The 16,648-nt window shown below is 40.3% G+C and overlaps 1 protein-coding gene across 1 annotated transcript; it reads right to left on the reverse strand.

The window, feature by feature from the left end:
• Positions 1 to 2,245: 2,245 nt before the first annotated feature.
• ola1 (Obg-like ATPase 1) lies at positions 2,246 to 15,692 on the reverse strand. The gene is made up of 11 exons (XM_088354105.1): positions 15,569 to 15,692; positions 15,206 to 15,303; positions 11,042 to 11,185; positions 8,694 to 8,821; positions 5,186 to 5,361; positions 5,036 to 5,116; positions 4,859 to 4,956; positions 3,929 to 4,069; positions 2,786 to 2,882; positions 2,595 to 2,717; positions 2,246 to 2,529 (listed from the first exon to the last, which is right to left on the reverse strand). The coding sequence occupies exons 2-11, from the start codon at positions 15,301 to 15,303 to the stop codon at positions 2,428 to 2,430; spliced, it is 1,188 nt and encodes a 395-aa protein (XP_088210231.1). The 5' UTR covers positions 15,569 to 15,692; the 3' UTR covers positions 2,246 to 2,427.
• Positions 15,693 to 16,648: the final 956 nt, after the last annotated feature.

Here is a 16,648-nt window from a genome sequence, read left to right on the forward strand (position 1 = left end):
GATTTCAGCAGCAGAGTGGCGATGCCGCAACTGTTTGCCTCCTTGAAAAACAAATATATATAAACCATTTATTTTCATTACAATTTAACTTCTGGACTTTATATTTTAAAGTGATACAAAATTTAAAATTAGATTAAGATTTTAATTGAAATATGTTTTTTTTTAATTTAAAAAGGACGTTTTTGTAAAGTTTTCCAATAAATATAGATAAGACGCTGACTTAAGAACGATTCCGGACGATCATTTGTAAGTTGAATTTTTTGGCAAGTTGCTTCAGTGCTATATTTTGTATGTTTAAAGTTTTTATAAGTATGTTTAAGGCTTGTATATGTAACATGTATTCTTTTGTACTAAAAAAAACATTTTATAAAATAATAGGCTATATAAAGTTAAGTTTAACATACTTTTGGGAGATGAGCTTCAAGAGTTCCTCCTCTGTGGTAGAGTGACTGAAAAAAGCAATCTATTTTCTCAACCGCGTCAAGCTTTCTTATTCCACTTTCAATTCAAAGGAAACGACTCGCCCCATCTTTACATTTTACACCAACCATATTGAATGGATGCACCAGATACTAAATAATAAAAATGTCATGGTTCTTAAGGCGCTGGAGATGCAGTATAAAATGTTTACACGCGAAGTTGGAAAAGGAAGCTGGATTCCTTCTTCTGGGTGGATGCTCTCACAGCGCCACACGTCAGTAGAGGCAGAAAGGAGCACTACAGTAACGTCCTGTACTCTGGAAAAAGGAGTACACGATACAAAATCTAACTTGCAGCAATGCCTGGATATTTTTCTACATCCCCCCCAAAAATATCTACCGTTTTTCGTAACTCGAATATTTGTGGCTAGAGAAGCGTCTTGTACCAGCTCAGTAGCCTAGATGGTAAGGCGCCCGCTTTGAGACTGGGAGGTTCGGGTTCGCGCCCCGGCCGAGTCATTCCTAAGACTTAAAAAGTGGTCGGCGGCGCCCTCTCTTGGCTGCGGCTGCATCGGGTCAGGTGCAATCGACATTTCGTTCTGTGTACATTGTTACACAGAATGACAATACAAGGAAATTATTATTATTATTATTATTATTATACAGTTTATATATGCAGTATGGGTTGCCTTCCTTATGAAACTTGTATAAAACCTTACATTTTTTTTGCGGCTCCAAACATATCTTTTGGGGGTTTAGGTCCATTATGGCTCATTCAACATTTTGGACTGCCAACTCCTGAATCAACACTTAAAACGATATGGCTACTGGCTTACACGCATGCTGTTGTTACTCAGGATGTTAAAAACAAGACAAGCTGTCTTCAAAATGAATTATCTTGGAAATTAAATCAATTGAATCTTCGTTTAAAGGCAGATTTTATCAAATGAATCCTCCTAAATTCTAAATAAATGCAGACCAGTTACTTTAAGATTGAATTTTGCACTGTTATGCTTCCATAAAAAACATAATCCCACCATAATACACCAGAGCTACCACAGAGTCTGCCACTATGCCGCAAGTGACAATCGAACAAAAGAGCTAGCAATCAAATGGACTGAACCATTTTAGGGCAGTGGAGTATTTGACGTTGCATTGTTCATTCAGTTATGTTTAACGTTTATATTTTCCAGTTGTTTTTTTCATATATTTAAGTGGCTCCTGTCCTTTAAAGAGTTTTTAATAAGTTATAATTTTGGGGGCGCTTCAGCACCCCCAAAAAACGGTCAGGTTACGCCCATGCTTCAAGCCATTACCACCCTGAACTTGCATCTCTAGCGTTCATGAGTATACTTCCTGTACAACAGCGAATGTGAAGATGCACATATCGTAGTTTAAAAAAAAAAAGTTTATGCTTTTGTACTTTACCCTTTTAAATTTGTTTCACTTATACTGGAACAAGACACACTCATATTTCATTATACTGTACTTGTATGACAATAAATGCTATTAATCCATTCAAATACGCGTAACTGTACTCTAAAATAGAGCAGATTATTTTACACTTGAGAAATTATTTACATTCGTTTGAAAATTTTACCTCAAGTGCGAATTTGATTCTGAAATGGGTGGTGTTAAAGCGCTCTCTAGTGGCACATGAAAAGACGCACCTTAAATGACGTCATCGTCAAAAGAGCGTGCGCAGTTAAGTCGGAAGTAATTCTCGGTCTTTATAATTGTATTCATAAACACTTGAAAGACGTATTTTCTAGCTTCTCACGTTAAGAAAAATGTATGTATAAAAAAAAACTAAAAAAAAACCGTGGTTGTGTTTTGTCATTTTTATTGACGTAGGTACTGTCTCCGATAACCAGGCGGCCATTTTGTTTTTAGGGCAACGTTGCCCTTCTGAGTAATTTCAGAATGAACAGCAGGTGGTTTTGCGTGTAAGTCAATAAAAAGCAAAAATGTGGATGGCATTCTCTTTTAAAAATCATTCCTGCCACTCTCATTTCTTCTTTGGAGCGTTGGGTGTGTTGAATTTAAAGAAAATGATGTCGCCGTCCTCCACCACGTAGTTGCGGCCTTGTTGTCTGTATTTCCCTGCGGCCTACGGGAGGAAGAAGGACTCCGTTCCTTGAGTCTGAAAGGATTTTCCCGGACTTTCCGATTTACCTTGGCCGCGTTTTCGCTGCCCTCCTCCTTGAAGTCGACGTACTTCATCACCTCGGCCATGATGAAGCCTTTTTCGAAGTCCGTGTGGATCTTGCCGGCCGCTTGTGGCGCTTTGCTACCTTTCTGTTGGGTCCCCAAATGAAAATCAGTGAGATCGGAGCCCGAGGAACCGGGTCGGCGTCCGGGTTTACCCTGATGGTCCACGCTCGGACCTCGTCCGGTCCCGCCGTGAAGAAGTACTCCAATTGTAGAGTGGCGTAGCCTGTCTTGATAATTTTGGTCAGCACGCTGGAACAAAATCAAAGTTAAATGACTATTTTTACTCAACAGTTTGTTGAAGGTACATTTTGTCATATTTGACCACTAGATGGCACTGTATTGACTAATGCAAATGTAAACCAGTCCCAAACGAGCAGTGTTGCCGTAGATGCCAGACAAAATACAAATTTCTCCACCTTTAAAATTCGATACAAAAATAACATGAGTATGAATGTCAATGTATTTTGTACCACTAGGAGGCACTAAAGATGACAGTCCTCTTTTTACAGGTTTACTATTTGTATAAACATTTTGTTTTCTTCTTTACCTTTTTCCCCTACTTTTCTCTTACTTTCTTTTTCCGTTTTATTCTTCTCCTTTATTTCCTTCTTATGTCCTTTTTCTTTCCCCCTTTTATTCTTCCGGGCATGGAGGGCGGGAGAAGGGGAGAGAGAAATAAAGAGAGAGAGAGAGAGAGAGAAAAGAAAGAGAGAAAGAAAGAGAGAAAAAAAGAGAAAAAGAGAAAGAGAGAGAGGGAGAAAGAAAGAGAGAGAGGGATAGAAAGAGAGAGAAAGAGAAATATAGATACTTGATTCATCCCGGTAGGGAAATTCACACTTCCAGCAGTATCCTTGTGTTGAAAAATAAAATAATATAATAAAACATATAGAATACAAAAATACCCAATATAACGTTTTGCTATAGAGTATTTAAATTGTGCTACGGAAAATACACACTAATAAAAATAGGGTAATATGCAAATGTGGGGGTGGGCTTTAATGTTGGGTTTTGCTCCCACGGGTGGAGTTTAAGAGCCTCATGGCATGAGGAAGAAATGATCTCCTAAATGAGAAGCCAAATGGTGCAGTTTGGTCACCTTGACTCACCATCGGATACATTCTTTACTGTGCTTTTTAGCATTCGTTTTTGGTCGCACTACACAATACAGCGACATCTAGTGGTCAAATATGACACACTGTCCCGCTAACATGGGGCATGCTACCTGAATGCTAAGACAAGAGGAAGGTGAATAGATGCAAAATGTAATTCTCAAGTTCTCGTTTTGGTGTTTATACCTTTGCGTTTTTTGCTCCTCGCAGTATTTCTGTTGCTCCTCCGGCTCCATCTCAAAGAGTTTGGACTCCAAGGCGCCGCTGAAGGGGATGACCACGGAGCCCGGGTCATTGGCGTCCACCCACTCCTTGATTTTCAATAACCTTGGAGTAGGGGGAGTCATAATTCATATGAAAAACACTGCTAACAGCACCGCATTCGATTGGCTAAACAGAGGAAGACGCTTTCTATCGCCAACAAAACTGGACCTCTTTACCCGCTAAACTTGCTCTGAGCCTACTGCAGGTCTTTGGCGCTCCTAGTTGCTCCCTGGTGCTTCTTCAAAAATGTTTGATAATGGAAAAATATATGGTTTCTGTAGGACAGAACTAAAAGGTATATTTTCCGTAACGTCCACAGAAAAACATTTCTAAAATACAGTACTTGTATTAGTTGAACAAATATTGAGCCTGTAAATTTGGTCTATTCTTGAGTGATAAACAAGGTAGTAAATAAATGAAGAGTTTTACTTTGCGGGTTTTCCCCTGCAAAAAAAAACAGTACCATAAAGGAGACAAAACCACCGAAAAACAAAAAACTAACAAAACAATACAAAAAAAGTTAAAATAATCCAATAAATGGTCTGCATTTCTATAGCGCTTTTCAAGTCTCTGAAGACCTCCCAAAGCACTTTACAATGTGCTTCACACTTACCCATTCACACACACACTCACACACCGATAGCAGGGTCGGCCATGCAAGCCAACTACCTGCTATTAGGGGCATTAGGGATTCAGTTTCTTGCCCAAGGACACTTCGACATATAACACGGAGGAGCTGGGAATCGAACCTGTGACGGCTTGATCCCAAGACGAGCGCTCGACCTCCTGAGCTAATGCTGCCCCCAATAAAAACCCCTCGATCCCGAACACGGGAAGAAAAGCATAACGTACCACTTGTTCTTTTTGCGTATGTAATCCTTCTCAGAGAGGTTGACCAGGTAGATCATAGGCTTGGAGGTGAGGAACAGGTACTTGTTCAAAACCTCGATCTGGAGGAAGGAAGCGGTCCGAGTGAGCGGAGGATGCGGTCGCCACGACGACGCGGGGGAGCTCCGCCCCCTCCCGTACCTCTTTGTCGTTCCAGTCCCGGCAGAACCTCACGGGCTTCTTGTCGTCCACCACCCAGTTCTTCACCTTGATCATGATGTCCTGAGGAGAGAGGACGCGGGTCAGTGGCGTCGCCGGGGACGGCGGTTGCCGTCGGCGACCGTCTCCTACGTATTCGGGCTTGAGCTTCTTGTCGTTGCCGCGGACGGCCATCTTCTCCAGCTTGTCCACCACGGGCTCGATCATCTCCTCGTCCTTCAGACGAAGTTCCTCGTGGATGATCTCCATGTCCCGGACCGGGTCAACGTTGCCTTCCACGTGGATGATGTCCTCGTCGTCGAAGGCGCCTAATAGGGGAAGGTCATTTTCATTCTTATTACATTTCCCACCTAATATTTGTGTGTACTTTTTATGTTTCGACCAATTGAATGGTTCCATGTTGACATATTCAGGGATGTGATTTGACCAAAGTGAAATTATCTGAAACTTAGCGGGGGGGGGGGGGGGGGGGGGGGGTGATTGCTAGCTGGGGGGGGGGGGGGGGGGGGAAAACCAGGTAGGACCAGGGCAGTGCCCTGGTGGGGGGAAAAGTGGGGCGAAGCCCCCCCCCGGAGCTCATGGGTTTTTTTAAGTACTTTCAATGCACTCAGATGACAAAGAAATAGACAAGACAACAGCATGGCCATTTTTATTACGTTATAATATTTTCGAAAAAAATGGGAAAACTGTCAAATAAATTTGAAAAGTTTACCACCTACCTCAAAATTCACGACTCTATCAGCAACTGGTACAGGTTGTTGGGGTGGATCACGTCTCTTTATTACCGCTTCCGATTGTGATGTCAATAAGGGATGGAGGCCGTAAAGTTTTGGAGTTTTCGTTTGGGCACCGAAACTTCCAGCGATGGAATAATTTGTCGTTCTTGACTGGAGTTCTTTCACGTGTTTTTTGCTCTTTGCGTGACTTTCAAGAGCTTTGAAACCTCTCCCACCATAGTCGATGGTATCATGACACCAAATGCAAAGTGCTTTCCCGGCACGATCGATCTTCCGAATAAAGTCATTGAACAAATTCGTCACAGTCTTCTTTCCAACATTCGTAGATAATTCCTTCTCCAACCAGTCCCATCGAAACTTGTTTTTTACAATCTTATCAATTTCTTTAGCTCGCGGAGCATCTTTGCGTTCGATCACGGACATCTTTCTTTAAACACCCGGCAAAAACGTGTGAGAAATGAACAATGGCACACTCCTATAACAAGCGCGTTTATTGGTCAACACGAGACTTCAACCAATCGCAAGTACGTTTCATTTCAGTTACGGAAACACTCAAATGGCATGCTGTCGAGACGAAATCGTTTTTTTTTACCAATTAAAACACCGGAAATTTTAAAATTTTATTTTTGGAGATAAAAAAAGCGGAATTCCGCGAATTAGCGGAAAAATCACATCCCTGCATATTCCTTTATGATGGTTTTCCCTTGACCGTCTTAGTTGAAATTTAGACCTCTATATCTTCAATATTCATATTGCATAAATCCTAAAATTAACCAGTAAATCTCTTTCCCACTAGATTTAAAAAAATATATATTTTGTACTGTGGTCGTTTATGTACTTTTCAACTTGTGTTTTTTTTACAAATGTATTTTATACACCACCACATTAAGTTATTTCACTAAAGTTTATTGATTCATTTATGATTTTTCTGAAGAAAAAATTTACAAATAAGTGTACTTGTCTTTTAGTCATCATCCTTCCGATCTCCTCTTTCTTCCACTCAGTCGCTTTACTTCCACATCCTCTCACATTTAGTGACCATATAACTAGGGTTTGCGGGACCTTTCGGTCTCCCGCCACCCTTTCTTTGCCTGGCTGTCTCTTAAGGAGTAGAGATAGAGAGGAGAGGATCCCCGGTCCCCTGGCTCCCTCCACTTTAGTCGCCTCTTACGACCCGCAGCGGACCCAATGGGAAAATTCTCACACCTCCCCGGGGGGGGGACCCCAGTGGAGAGGTGTTGTGAAAGGATAGTGGGATGTTTGGACGCGTTCTAAGGGACGAGCAGGTCACCCGTATGATGCGGCAGGGGTAAACCAGTGAAAGCGTCGGGCCCTGCTCTTGAACAAAAGAGTGTGTTGTGGCAACTTGACCCAAGTGACATGGCCGCTTTCTTGTGTCCCGTTCCATCTGCAGGGACGGAAGCATGACCGACTTGAGTTCCTAACTTGTTTGGGTGTTTGGGCATTTGGGTTGGCCATGGTCCCAAAAATTTTGTGTGATTTTTTGCTACTTTTTTCCTTTTATTATTTTATTTTCTTCAATATATGTGTTGTCGTGCTTTCGGTCACCGAAAAGGAAGGGATATGACCAAGGTCGATAGATAGTTCTTGTCTACATGATTTCAATTAAATCCATCATTTCACCCCTCAGTTCTAGTTTTAATTGATCACTTTTAAACTTATTTTTCCCAAGTTGTATTTTATTCATTTATTAGATTTATAATAATTAATTTATTATAATAATTATATTGTGACTACAGGTTCTTTTTATGACAATCATTTTACAGATTTTTATTTGGAAATTTAAAAAATATATCTCTTTAATAAAGTCTTTATTTTCCCTACTGAGGATAAGCGGCGCAGATAATAGACAAATGGATGTCCCTATTTATTATCATTTGTTGAATTTTATATAAAATATATTGTTGACTCTTGTCTTGTTCTTTGATTTTTTTTGTGAAATTTATAGATTTTAAATTTTGACATTTTTCTTATTTTTTTTTAAAATTTGATTTAAAAAGGACTTAATTTTCTTTTTCTTGTCATATGTTTGCCTCCTAATGATACAAAAACACATTTCATCCAGTAAAAAATAAAATGACTGATTCGGATACTGGGAATAACTATCATACCCACGTTAATTTTTATGAAAAATGTATAGGTTCAGAAACGCATTTCTTTGACACTGTGGAGTCCCCAATTAAGTTGGCGCTATGTTTGTCCGGCATCCTGCCGCCACGCAGTACCGTGTATCATTGGCCCTCGTTTGTATCGGACAGCACAGCGCTATCTGGTGGTAGAATATTACACATTGGGGCTTTAATATTTTTAGCTCTATAATTCATACATTGTATTTTGATAACTTATCTTTTTAATTGATGTAATTGTTTTTTTTCATCCTATTTTATTTTTATTTATTTGACTGGGGTGTCATTCTTTGATCATTTTATTTTGTCGGAGGAGAAAACCCCTTTCATTTATTTCTCATGTATTTCAAACCTGTATGACAATTGAGGTAAAAAAAAAAAAAAAAACACAATTTTTTATAGCTTCCGCTTGAGTTTGTATAGCATGGTGAATTGGTTCTGGTGTAAAACTGCATTCTCTCATCGATAAAGGTAACCATTTTAATACCAAAACATGAAAATCTTGTTCTCCCTATTGGTTACGAATAAATATGTTGAGTTTTAAAAAAATCTCTTTTCATCTGTGATTATAATATGTAGGGTAGGTTACTACGATTGGCTAAAAGAAATCATCATGCTGAAAAATCTGGAGTTGACATCCTATTACTGATCCAGGCGGCCCGAGAACAGGAAGTCTGGATTCGACCCAAGTACAAAACTGAGTTTGACATCCCCCATCTTAAGTTTGTTGTGTTCAGGGCCCCGGCTAGGACTCACGTGTCATGTGAAAGATGGCGTCGCAGGCGCTGATGTGCGAGAGGAAAGCGTTGCCCAGGCCTTGCCCCGAATGGGCGCCCTTCACCAGGCCGGCGATGTCCACCACGTTCAGGAAAGCGGGAACTTTACTAGAAGGGGGAAGAAGGAGACCACGGGAGCATGCCGTCAAGGATACACTGGTAGAGGGTTTCAGTAGTATTAAGAGAAGACCAATAACAGATTGTCGGAATCGATATTTATTTGCTGTGTTGTTTATAATTGCCATAAAAAATCTTTGGTAACTTACATTCCAATAAGATACCTTTTGTTGCCGTGAGAAAAACCCAGAAACAATTTCACAATAAACGTTTTTGGTGCAGGGGCAAATCATTTCTGACGCGCTATGAAATATTTTCCGTCCCTCTAAATAAGTCGATTGTTTTAACACAGCGAGTTCTTCATTCGTTTGTGTACATTTTTCCTTTGGAATGGTCGATCGATAATTTTCTAAAGAGTGCAAAATTGATTATTTAATATTTTTTCAAGTGATTGCCTTACATATTGATGGTACCAAAAGCCGAAATCCCAAACCCAATTTTTCCATTTCATTTCGTTCTTTTTATTTGAGTGGTGTTCAAAATTCTTCAGTCTAGTAAAAAGAAAACTCCATAAATCTGGGAGAGTGTGTCTTGATTAAAAGAATTCACTGAAAATTGCTATGTAGCAAATCCTTCAAATTATGAAACTGAAAAGGCTTTTCATATCGCTTCCTTGATAAATTTATCTAAAAACAAATGTGGTGCTCCAAAAAGGCAAGACAAGTTAAAAAATAAAAAAAAACCCTGCTCTTTAATTGAATTGGTCAATAAAGTTTTGGTTAAAATAAATTATTGACCAACCATTTTTGCTACATCCCTTAGCCTTCCACTCTAGCGTGCTTTTTATGCTATCAATCACAAACACACACAAACTAATGTTACGATAAGAGCTAATCAATCAGTCTCCAATTGAACGTACTGCTCTGAAACAAGTTAACTACACTTTTTACGCTATCTCTTAATCACAGACAAACTTTTTGACCACGGTCTTTTTAAAATCTTAATATTTACAGCCGTCTTGATTCGCAGGCATGTTGGGACTCAGGACTTCGTAGAGCTGCCGCTGTTTACTCCGCCGACAACGACAGAGCAAAGGCTGAGCTAAGAAGGCGACCACACAGACCAGCGCTCCCAAGCATGTTCAACCAACGCCAGTTCCATCGTCCACAATGAGTGAATTTGAGCTGCGGATCGCCACCAACAACGTCCGGAATTGGAGGACTTTTTTTTTGCCATCACGGAGTCTTGGCTTTCCCGACGCCGCATTACACCACCGGCTCGAACGAGACGAAGACTCCGATAAAAACAGGGGTTGGAGACTACGCGCTACAATAATAGCCGAACCATTGACACACACTGCTCACTCGATATGGAGTTTCTAGCAGTATCGTGCAGATCCTTCTATGTACCGGGACAGTTAACTGTGGTCTTTGTGTTTGCTGTTTACTTTTCACCGCTAACCGCTCACCGGATGCTAACGTTAGCATGGCGCTTAATCTCCTGCCCGCTGCCATCAATAAACAGCAGCTTGCACACCCCAACGGAGCTTTATCGTCGACAGCGACTTTAATCGGGCATGTTTATGGACTGTACTCCCAAATCCATTCAATTGTGGACTGAGCAATTCGGAAAAACACTGGACTATGTGTAATGTAAGATCAAACATTCGGTTGTATCCGGCAACTCTGTTTGAGTTTGGTAGATACTACCAATCGCCTCATTTGTGCAAGTTGTGACCAACAGCAGCTTTAAACTATTTTCTTAGTTTCTATCCATACTACAGAAGCGTGCCAAAAATATTTTTGCCATTTCTTATTCATGCCACTGTTAGATTAGGCCTCTCATACATTAGATAGAAGACTTGAGCTGACCCGCTAGGTTGCTGTGACTTGTCCTTGCTTTGGCGTGGCTTACTATCTAAAAGCACTCTTGCACAAATTTTTTTTAACAGGTTATGTTTTTAGTTCCATTTTTCCCTGCAACTCTTTTTAATTTTGAAATGCTTATTTTTAAAAGAAAATTGTCAATAATCACAAATGGGTGCGGTCTGTGCCTCAGATCGATTGGTTTTCCTGGTCAACTAGTCTGTCCTGTAGCCTGCCTCCATTGAATCATTTTTTATTTCATTTTGTCTCCCCTGCACTCCTATACCGGAATACTGGAAATAATCAAAACACAACAGTAATATAGATTAAAAAATCAACAAAATAAATCCTAGCTTGACATTTTCAAAATAAGAGGATTGGATTTTTTCTGTTTAAAATGACCGACCTGGCCGGTTTGTGGTATTGGCAGAGGAAATCGAAGCGTTCGTCGGGGACGGGCACTCGGCTCTCGTTGGGGTCGATGGTGCAGAAGGGGAAGTTCTCGGCGGCGGCTTGACTTTTGGTCAACACGTTGAAAAAAGTCGATTTCCTGTAACAGAGATAAATGAATAACGTCAAATATGTATCAATGAAGGAATTTACTATTATACAGTACAATAATACTGCATTTTTTGTACTGTATTTCATCACTATGGGTCACAAGTCTTGCCATGATTCTGAAGGGAGCAAAAACATGATAACCATGGAGAGAAAGCTTGCAATTATCAAGGAATACAAAGAATGCACACGGACCACTACATGACCATTAACAATTGATGATCGGGACAATTATTAAGAATAAGTAGGCAATTAAAGCAAGGAATTCTTCCAAGGGACTGACAATCCCTGCAAGTGGATAGTTTAAAATCAGTCTTGATTTCAATCCAGCGCCTTCTCGCCCCCTGCATCCACCCAATACTCCATTGTACCAGCTCAGGTCACACTAAAGGTACATTATTATACAGAAATAAATATATAAATAGGTATATGTAGCGTGTAAAACAGGAAAAACACGTACTCATATCTCTATACATTCATATATTTGTTATCAATGTCAATAAACACAATTCAAGTACACACTATTTTGCTATTAGTACTTACTCTATACTGTTTTGTTATTTATCTGAGTTGCCATGGGTTTGTAACGCATTAATTCAAGTCTACTGACATTAGTTTGTGACGCCCTTAATCACACAATGTCTCAAAGGACTGCACAGGTTACAATGACACTGATCTTAAACCATTTCTATACCCAACCATACGACGATAACAATCCCCACGTCAGAAATGTTTTTATGTTATATAATAATAGTACATATGATAGTACAGTTTTGGAGGCAGATCCATATAAAATCTGCTGTTTCTGCATTCAAAACTGAAATCTTCGTGTCATATCTATGTCTTTTTGTGAGAGTATCGTTATAATATGGGTCACATTATCTTTTCATGATGGTTTTAAAAGTATTACCGTAAATCCCGGACTATAAGCCGCTACTTTTTCCCCTAACTTTCAACCCTGCGGCTTATTCAGTGATGCGGCCAATTTATGTCATTTTTCTAACGGCCGCCAGCGGCACTCGAGTGTTGCTACCATTAACTGCCCTGTCAAAGCTATATTATTATTATTAAAGCTTTGAAAACTCTCTCGGTCTGCCGTCTTTCTTTGTAAATATGTGTAACCCATGTATAATATGTATTTGCAACTGTATATTTTTGTAATGTATTTACTTCTATTTATTTTAGACACTTACTCTGATACGGGTGAACGAAAAATGAGGGGCGGAACAAATGCGGGGTGCCGAGTTTAAGTGGGGACCGCTAAAGGTGAGGGACAGACAAGGAAAGAAGACGGGGTAAAAAGTTGGTTGAAGAAAAAGGAGTCGCGTGAGTAAATGTGTTCATCTGATATATGTTTCCCACCCTAACCTTAGGAAATATACACTTTTTTCCTTGGATTACTTTCAACAGGACCTGGACTCTGCAGGTCTGCATCAAACCTTAAGTACCGGTAACATTTTTCGTTCATTTTGCCGGCTGTGATTTTTAGACTGTAGACTTTAATGAAGGACATTTAGTTTCAATCACGGGACTTGAAGTCGGGTTTGTGTTAATTTTGTGTTTGTGTTACGTGTTTAAATGTGGGCGCATGCGGCTTGTATACAGGTGCGGCTTGTGTATGTACAAAATCAGTTTTCCTCTTAAAATGTGGTGGGCGCAGCTTCTAATCAGGTGCGCTCTATAGTCCGGAATTTACGGTAGACACTGGATGCAATTTGAGGTGTAAACATAGCCCTTTGCCATCGGTAAAGGCCGCCCCCGAAGAGGTCACGTGGTCTAGTGTCCATACCTGTCAACCTGTACGTTTTTGCCGTACGAAGTACATTTACTAAGACGTGTACGACGTACAAGAAAATGCGTACGGAAAAAACACAAAATTTGTCACTTAAGGGTACCCTCCCGTATACACCGACTATCACAAAACGGCAAATCAATCAAGTCAAACGAGTTCGCCGCGGTAGTCTCTATCTTGGTTTCGTTTTTTTCGTTGCAAACGAAGCGAGCGCTTGATGCTACTGTGTGCATGCGTCTGCCGCTGTCGTGCCCAATTTCGACTCCCCGGCAAAATCCTCCCACCCCCGCGTGAACGCGCATTATGCAGCACTTCCGACAATAGAAATCGGATTCTATATAATAAGCTTATTAAAACAATAAAACTATTGTCGGAAGCGCAACAGAATGCGTGTTCACGCGAGGGGGGGGGGGATTTTTGCAGGGGAGTCGAAATTAGGCACTACACCGGAAGACTCCTCAACAGCTGCAGAAGTGATGTTTTGCCATTTCATGGCAGAGCACAACATACCTCCAACAGTTGCCGATCACTTCAAAAGGCTTATGAAAAACATGTTTCCCAGTCACGAGGCTGCAAAGGTTTGTATTTATTGTCCCTGTTAAATAGTCTGTTTGAAAGTTCAAATACAAGCATCAATGTTTGATAATGTGGTTTGGTTTTCAAAATAGAAATGCCAACACTTTTTTCCCCCCCAAAATATCTTTATGTACAAATTTAAATTTAAAGTGTTATCAATGGATATTCGACCAGCTCGGTAGCCTAGATGGTAGGGCGCCCGCTACGAGACTGGGAGGTCGCTGGTTCAAGCCTCGGCCGAGTCATACATCCCTCAGCCTTCTACTCTAGCGTGCTTTTAATGCCATCAATCACAAACACACACAAACTAATGTTACGATAAGAGCTAATCAATCAGTCTCCACTTGAACGTACTGCTCTGAAACAAGTTAACTACACTTTTTACGCTATCTCTTAATCACAGACACACTTTTCTACCACAGACTTTTGAGACTTACAACATTGGTACTCATTGCCTCCCTGCTTGGCGTTCAGCATTAGGGGTTGGAATTGGGGGGTTTGGTAACCTAATGACTCCCAACACCTTAGTTGGGTTGAGCGAGGGGGCTGGGAATCCCCTCCTCTAAATATATCTCCCAAAAAGAGTCAGAAATGACTCTAGCCACCTCCCACTAGGGGGATATGGCTCCGGTGTGTGTGTGTGTATATTATATATATATATAGATATATATATATATATATCAATGGATATTTTAGTTACTCTGATAACAATTGTTCCTGATTTTTTTTTTTTATCTCATCTCATCTCATCCTCAGTATGGTCGTGGGGGTGCTGGAGCCCATCCCTGCTATCATCGGGCAGTGGGCAGGGGACACCCTGAACTGGTTGCCAGCCAATTGCAGGGCACACAGGGACAATTCACACGCTTATTCACACCTAGGGACAATTTGGACCGGCCAATTCACCTAAAATGCATGTCTTTGGAATGTGGGAGGAAACCAGAGTGCCCGGCGGAAACCCAGACAAGCACGGGGAGAACATACAAACTCCGCACAGGAAGGCCGGTAGCTGGATTTGAACCCACACAGGAGGTTCCCATGACATCAGAACTGTGCCGCACGGGCGCTAACCACTGCGTCACCGTGCTGCCGTGATCTTTTTATTTTAATTTTATTATTAAGAATATGTACAGAATGATACAACAAAACACATGTAGAATATAAGATAGATGGATATATAGATGTCTAGATAGATAAATGTCTAAATAGATGTCTAGATAGATAGAAGTCTAGATAGATGTCTAAATAGATAGCTGATAGATGTCTAGATAGATAGATGTCTAGATAGAGAGAGATACTTTATTCATCCCCATAGGGAAATTCACACTTCCAGCAGTATCCTTGTGTTGAAAATAAAACAATAAAGTAAAAGGAATATAATACATAAATACCCAATGTAACGTAATGCTATAGACTATTTAAATAGTGCTACATAAAATACACACTGTCATAAAAATAGGGTAATATGCAATGTGGGGGTGGGGTTTAATGTGGGTTTTTACTCCCCCGGGTGGAGTTAAAAAGCCTCATGGCATGAGGAAGAAATGATCTCCTCAGTCTGTCCGTGGAACAAGAACATGTTAAACTACATAAATAAACGGGTTTGAAAAAAAATATGGTGTGCGATTTTTAGCAGGTCCCTACCCGACATTTGGTAGCCCCACAATCCCGATTTTGAGCGACGTCCCGAAGCGTCCAATCAACGGAGCTTCCTTCGGAGCGTCTCCCTTCTTTGGAGGCATCTGCAGAGATGGAGTCGGGTTACTGTTCACCATTTATGGATGACACAGAAAGTTTTGGTTGTCATTCATGATGACAGAAAGTGCAGGAAATAATAAAGAAACTTATCAAAGCGCATTCAAACACAAGTTAAGCTAACGTCAGCGGGCGGCTAACGTGCTGCCACTCCTAAGATGTCTGTACGAGTAGTTGACATGCTCTCAACGTGGAGAGTCAACTTATATCCAATATTTAAGGGTCTAAATAGGTAATTATTTCTAAATGTACCTTTATTTGTGTTTTAAGGGGACACAAAGTCAGGCGCTAGCCGCTCACTCGCACCGTTCGGCGTGGAAAGACCAGTCAGGCAGCGGCCAGAGCTAAGCGGAAGTGTTGGTTCAAACGCGCATTCTGATTGGTTGACTTTAGAACGGAAATGGGTTGGACTTTCAAGCTTGTTGTCTTTTTCGAAATTAAAGTATATAAGTACGTTTTTCTTCTTTGCACGTTGTTTTAAGATAGATGATTGATTTTAAAAAAAGTTAAATATTATTCAAAGTTTTTAATGTGACTCACTGAAAGTCTTCATAAATAGAAATGGCGACCAGAACGCAATGAAACTTTGTTTTGAAAAGACTGAGGACAACCAATGGTAAATACGAAGTGGATTTGTTTTACGTCTGAATAAAAATATATGTCATCTGTATTCATGTTTTCGTGGTTGGATTGTAAAAGAATATGTATTATTTAAATGGAAGACCTAACTTGTTAATTTAAAAAAATGTATATAGAACTACAGTTGCCCACGAGTGCAAAATGCATGAAATACGAACTGTTTAAAACGATAAATAACAGGCAATTATTTGAGATGCCTACTAAAGGATTTTATACGATTGACTACAAGTTACACGTGTTCGGTTTAATCTAATAAAGATATTTACTGTCTGTGCTTTAATTCAATGTAGAATAAAAGGCCAGGGCAGGCTGTGTGAAATGCATAAGTGGCAGATGTTTCTTCTAGGACGAGCCGCACTTCTGATAACAGGATGCTTGGGTGTGCTGACGCAGGATGACCAGAAGAGGACAACCAATAAGAGAAAGCTAAAGTTAGCTGCAGATGACACATAGCCAATAGGGGAATAGTAGGATGTCTTTGCTTTGTTTGTAGAAATGTATAAATGATCCTGGGCCACTCAAATTGAGGGCCGTCTTTTGTGGGGTACACTAAGATCTGCTGTTAGGAATAATAAAAATCCGCCCCTGTGTGGTCCTCTCTCAAAAAACAAGCACGCATAAATGTCGGTCATGTTTGGTTAGACAGATAACTAATTCGAACAATTTGGTAAACGGTAATTTCTATAGTTAGGA

The sequence above is a fragment of the Urocampus carinirostris genome, chromosome 15, assembly GCF_059441175.1.
Source record: "Urocampus carinirostris isolate Australia breed hairy pipefish chromosome 15, RoL_Ucar_1.0, whole genome shotgun sequence".
Lineage (NCBI taxonomy): Eukaryota > Metazoa > Chordata > Actinopteri > Syngnathiformes > Syngnathidae > Urocampus > Urocampus carinirostris.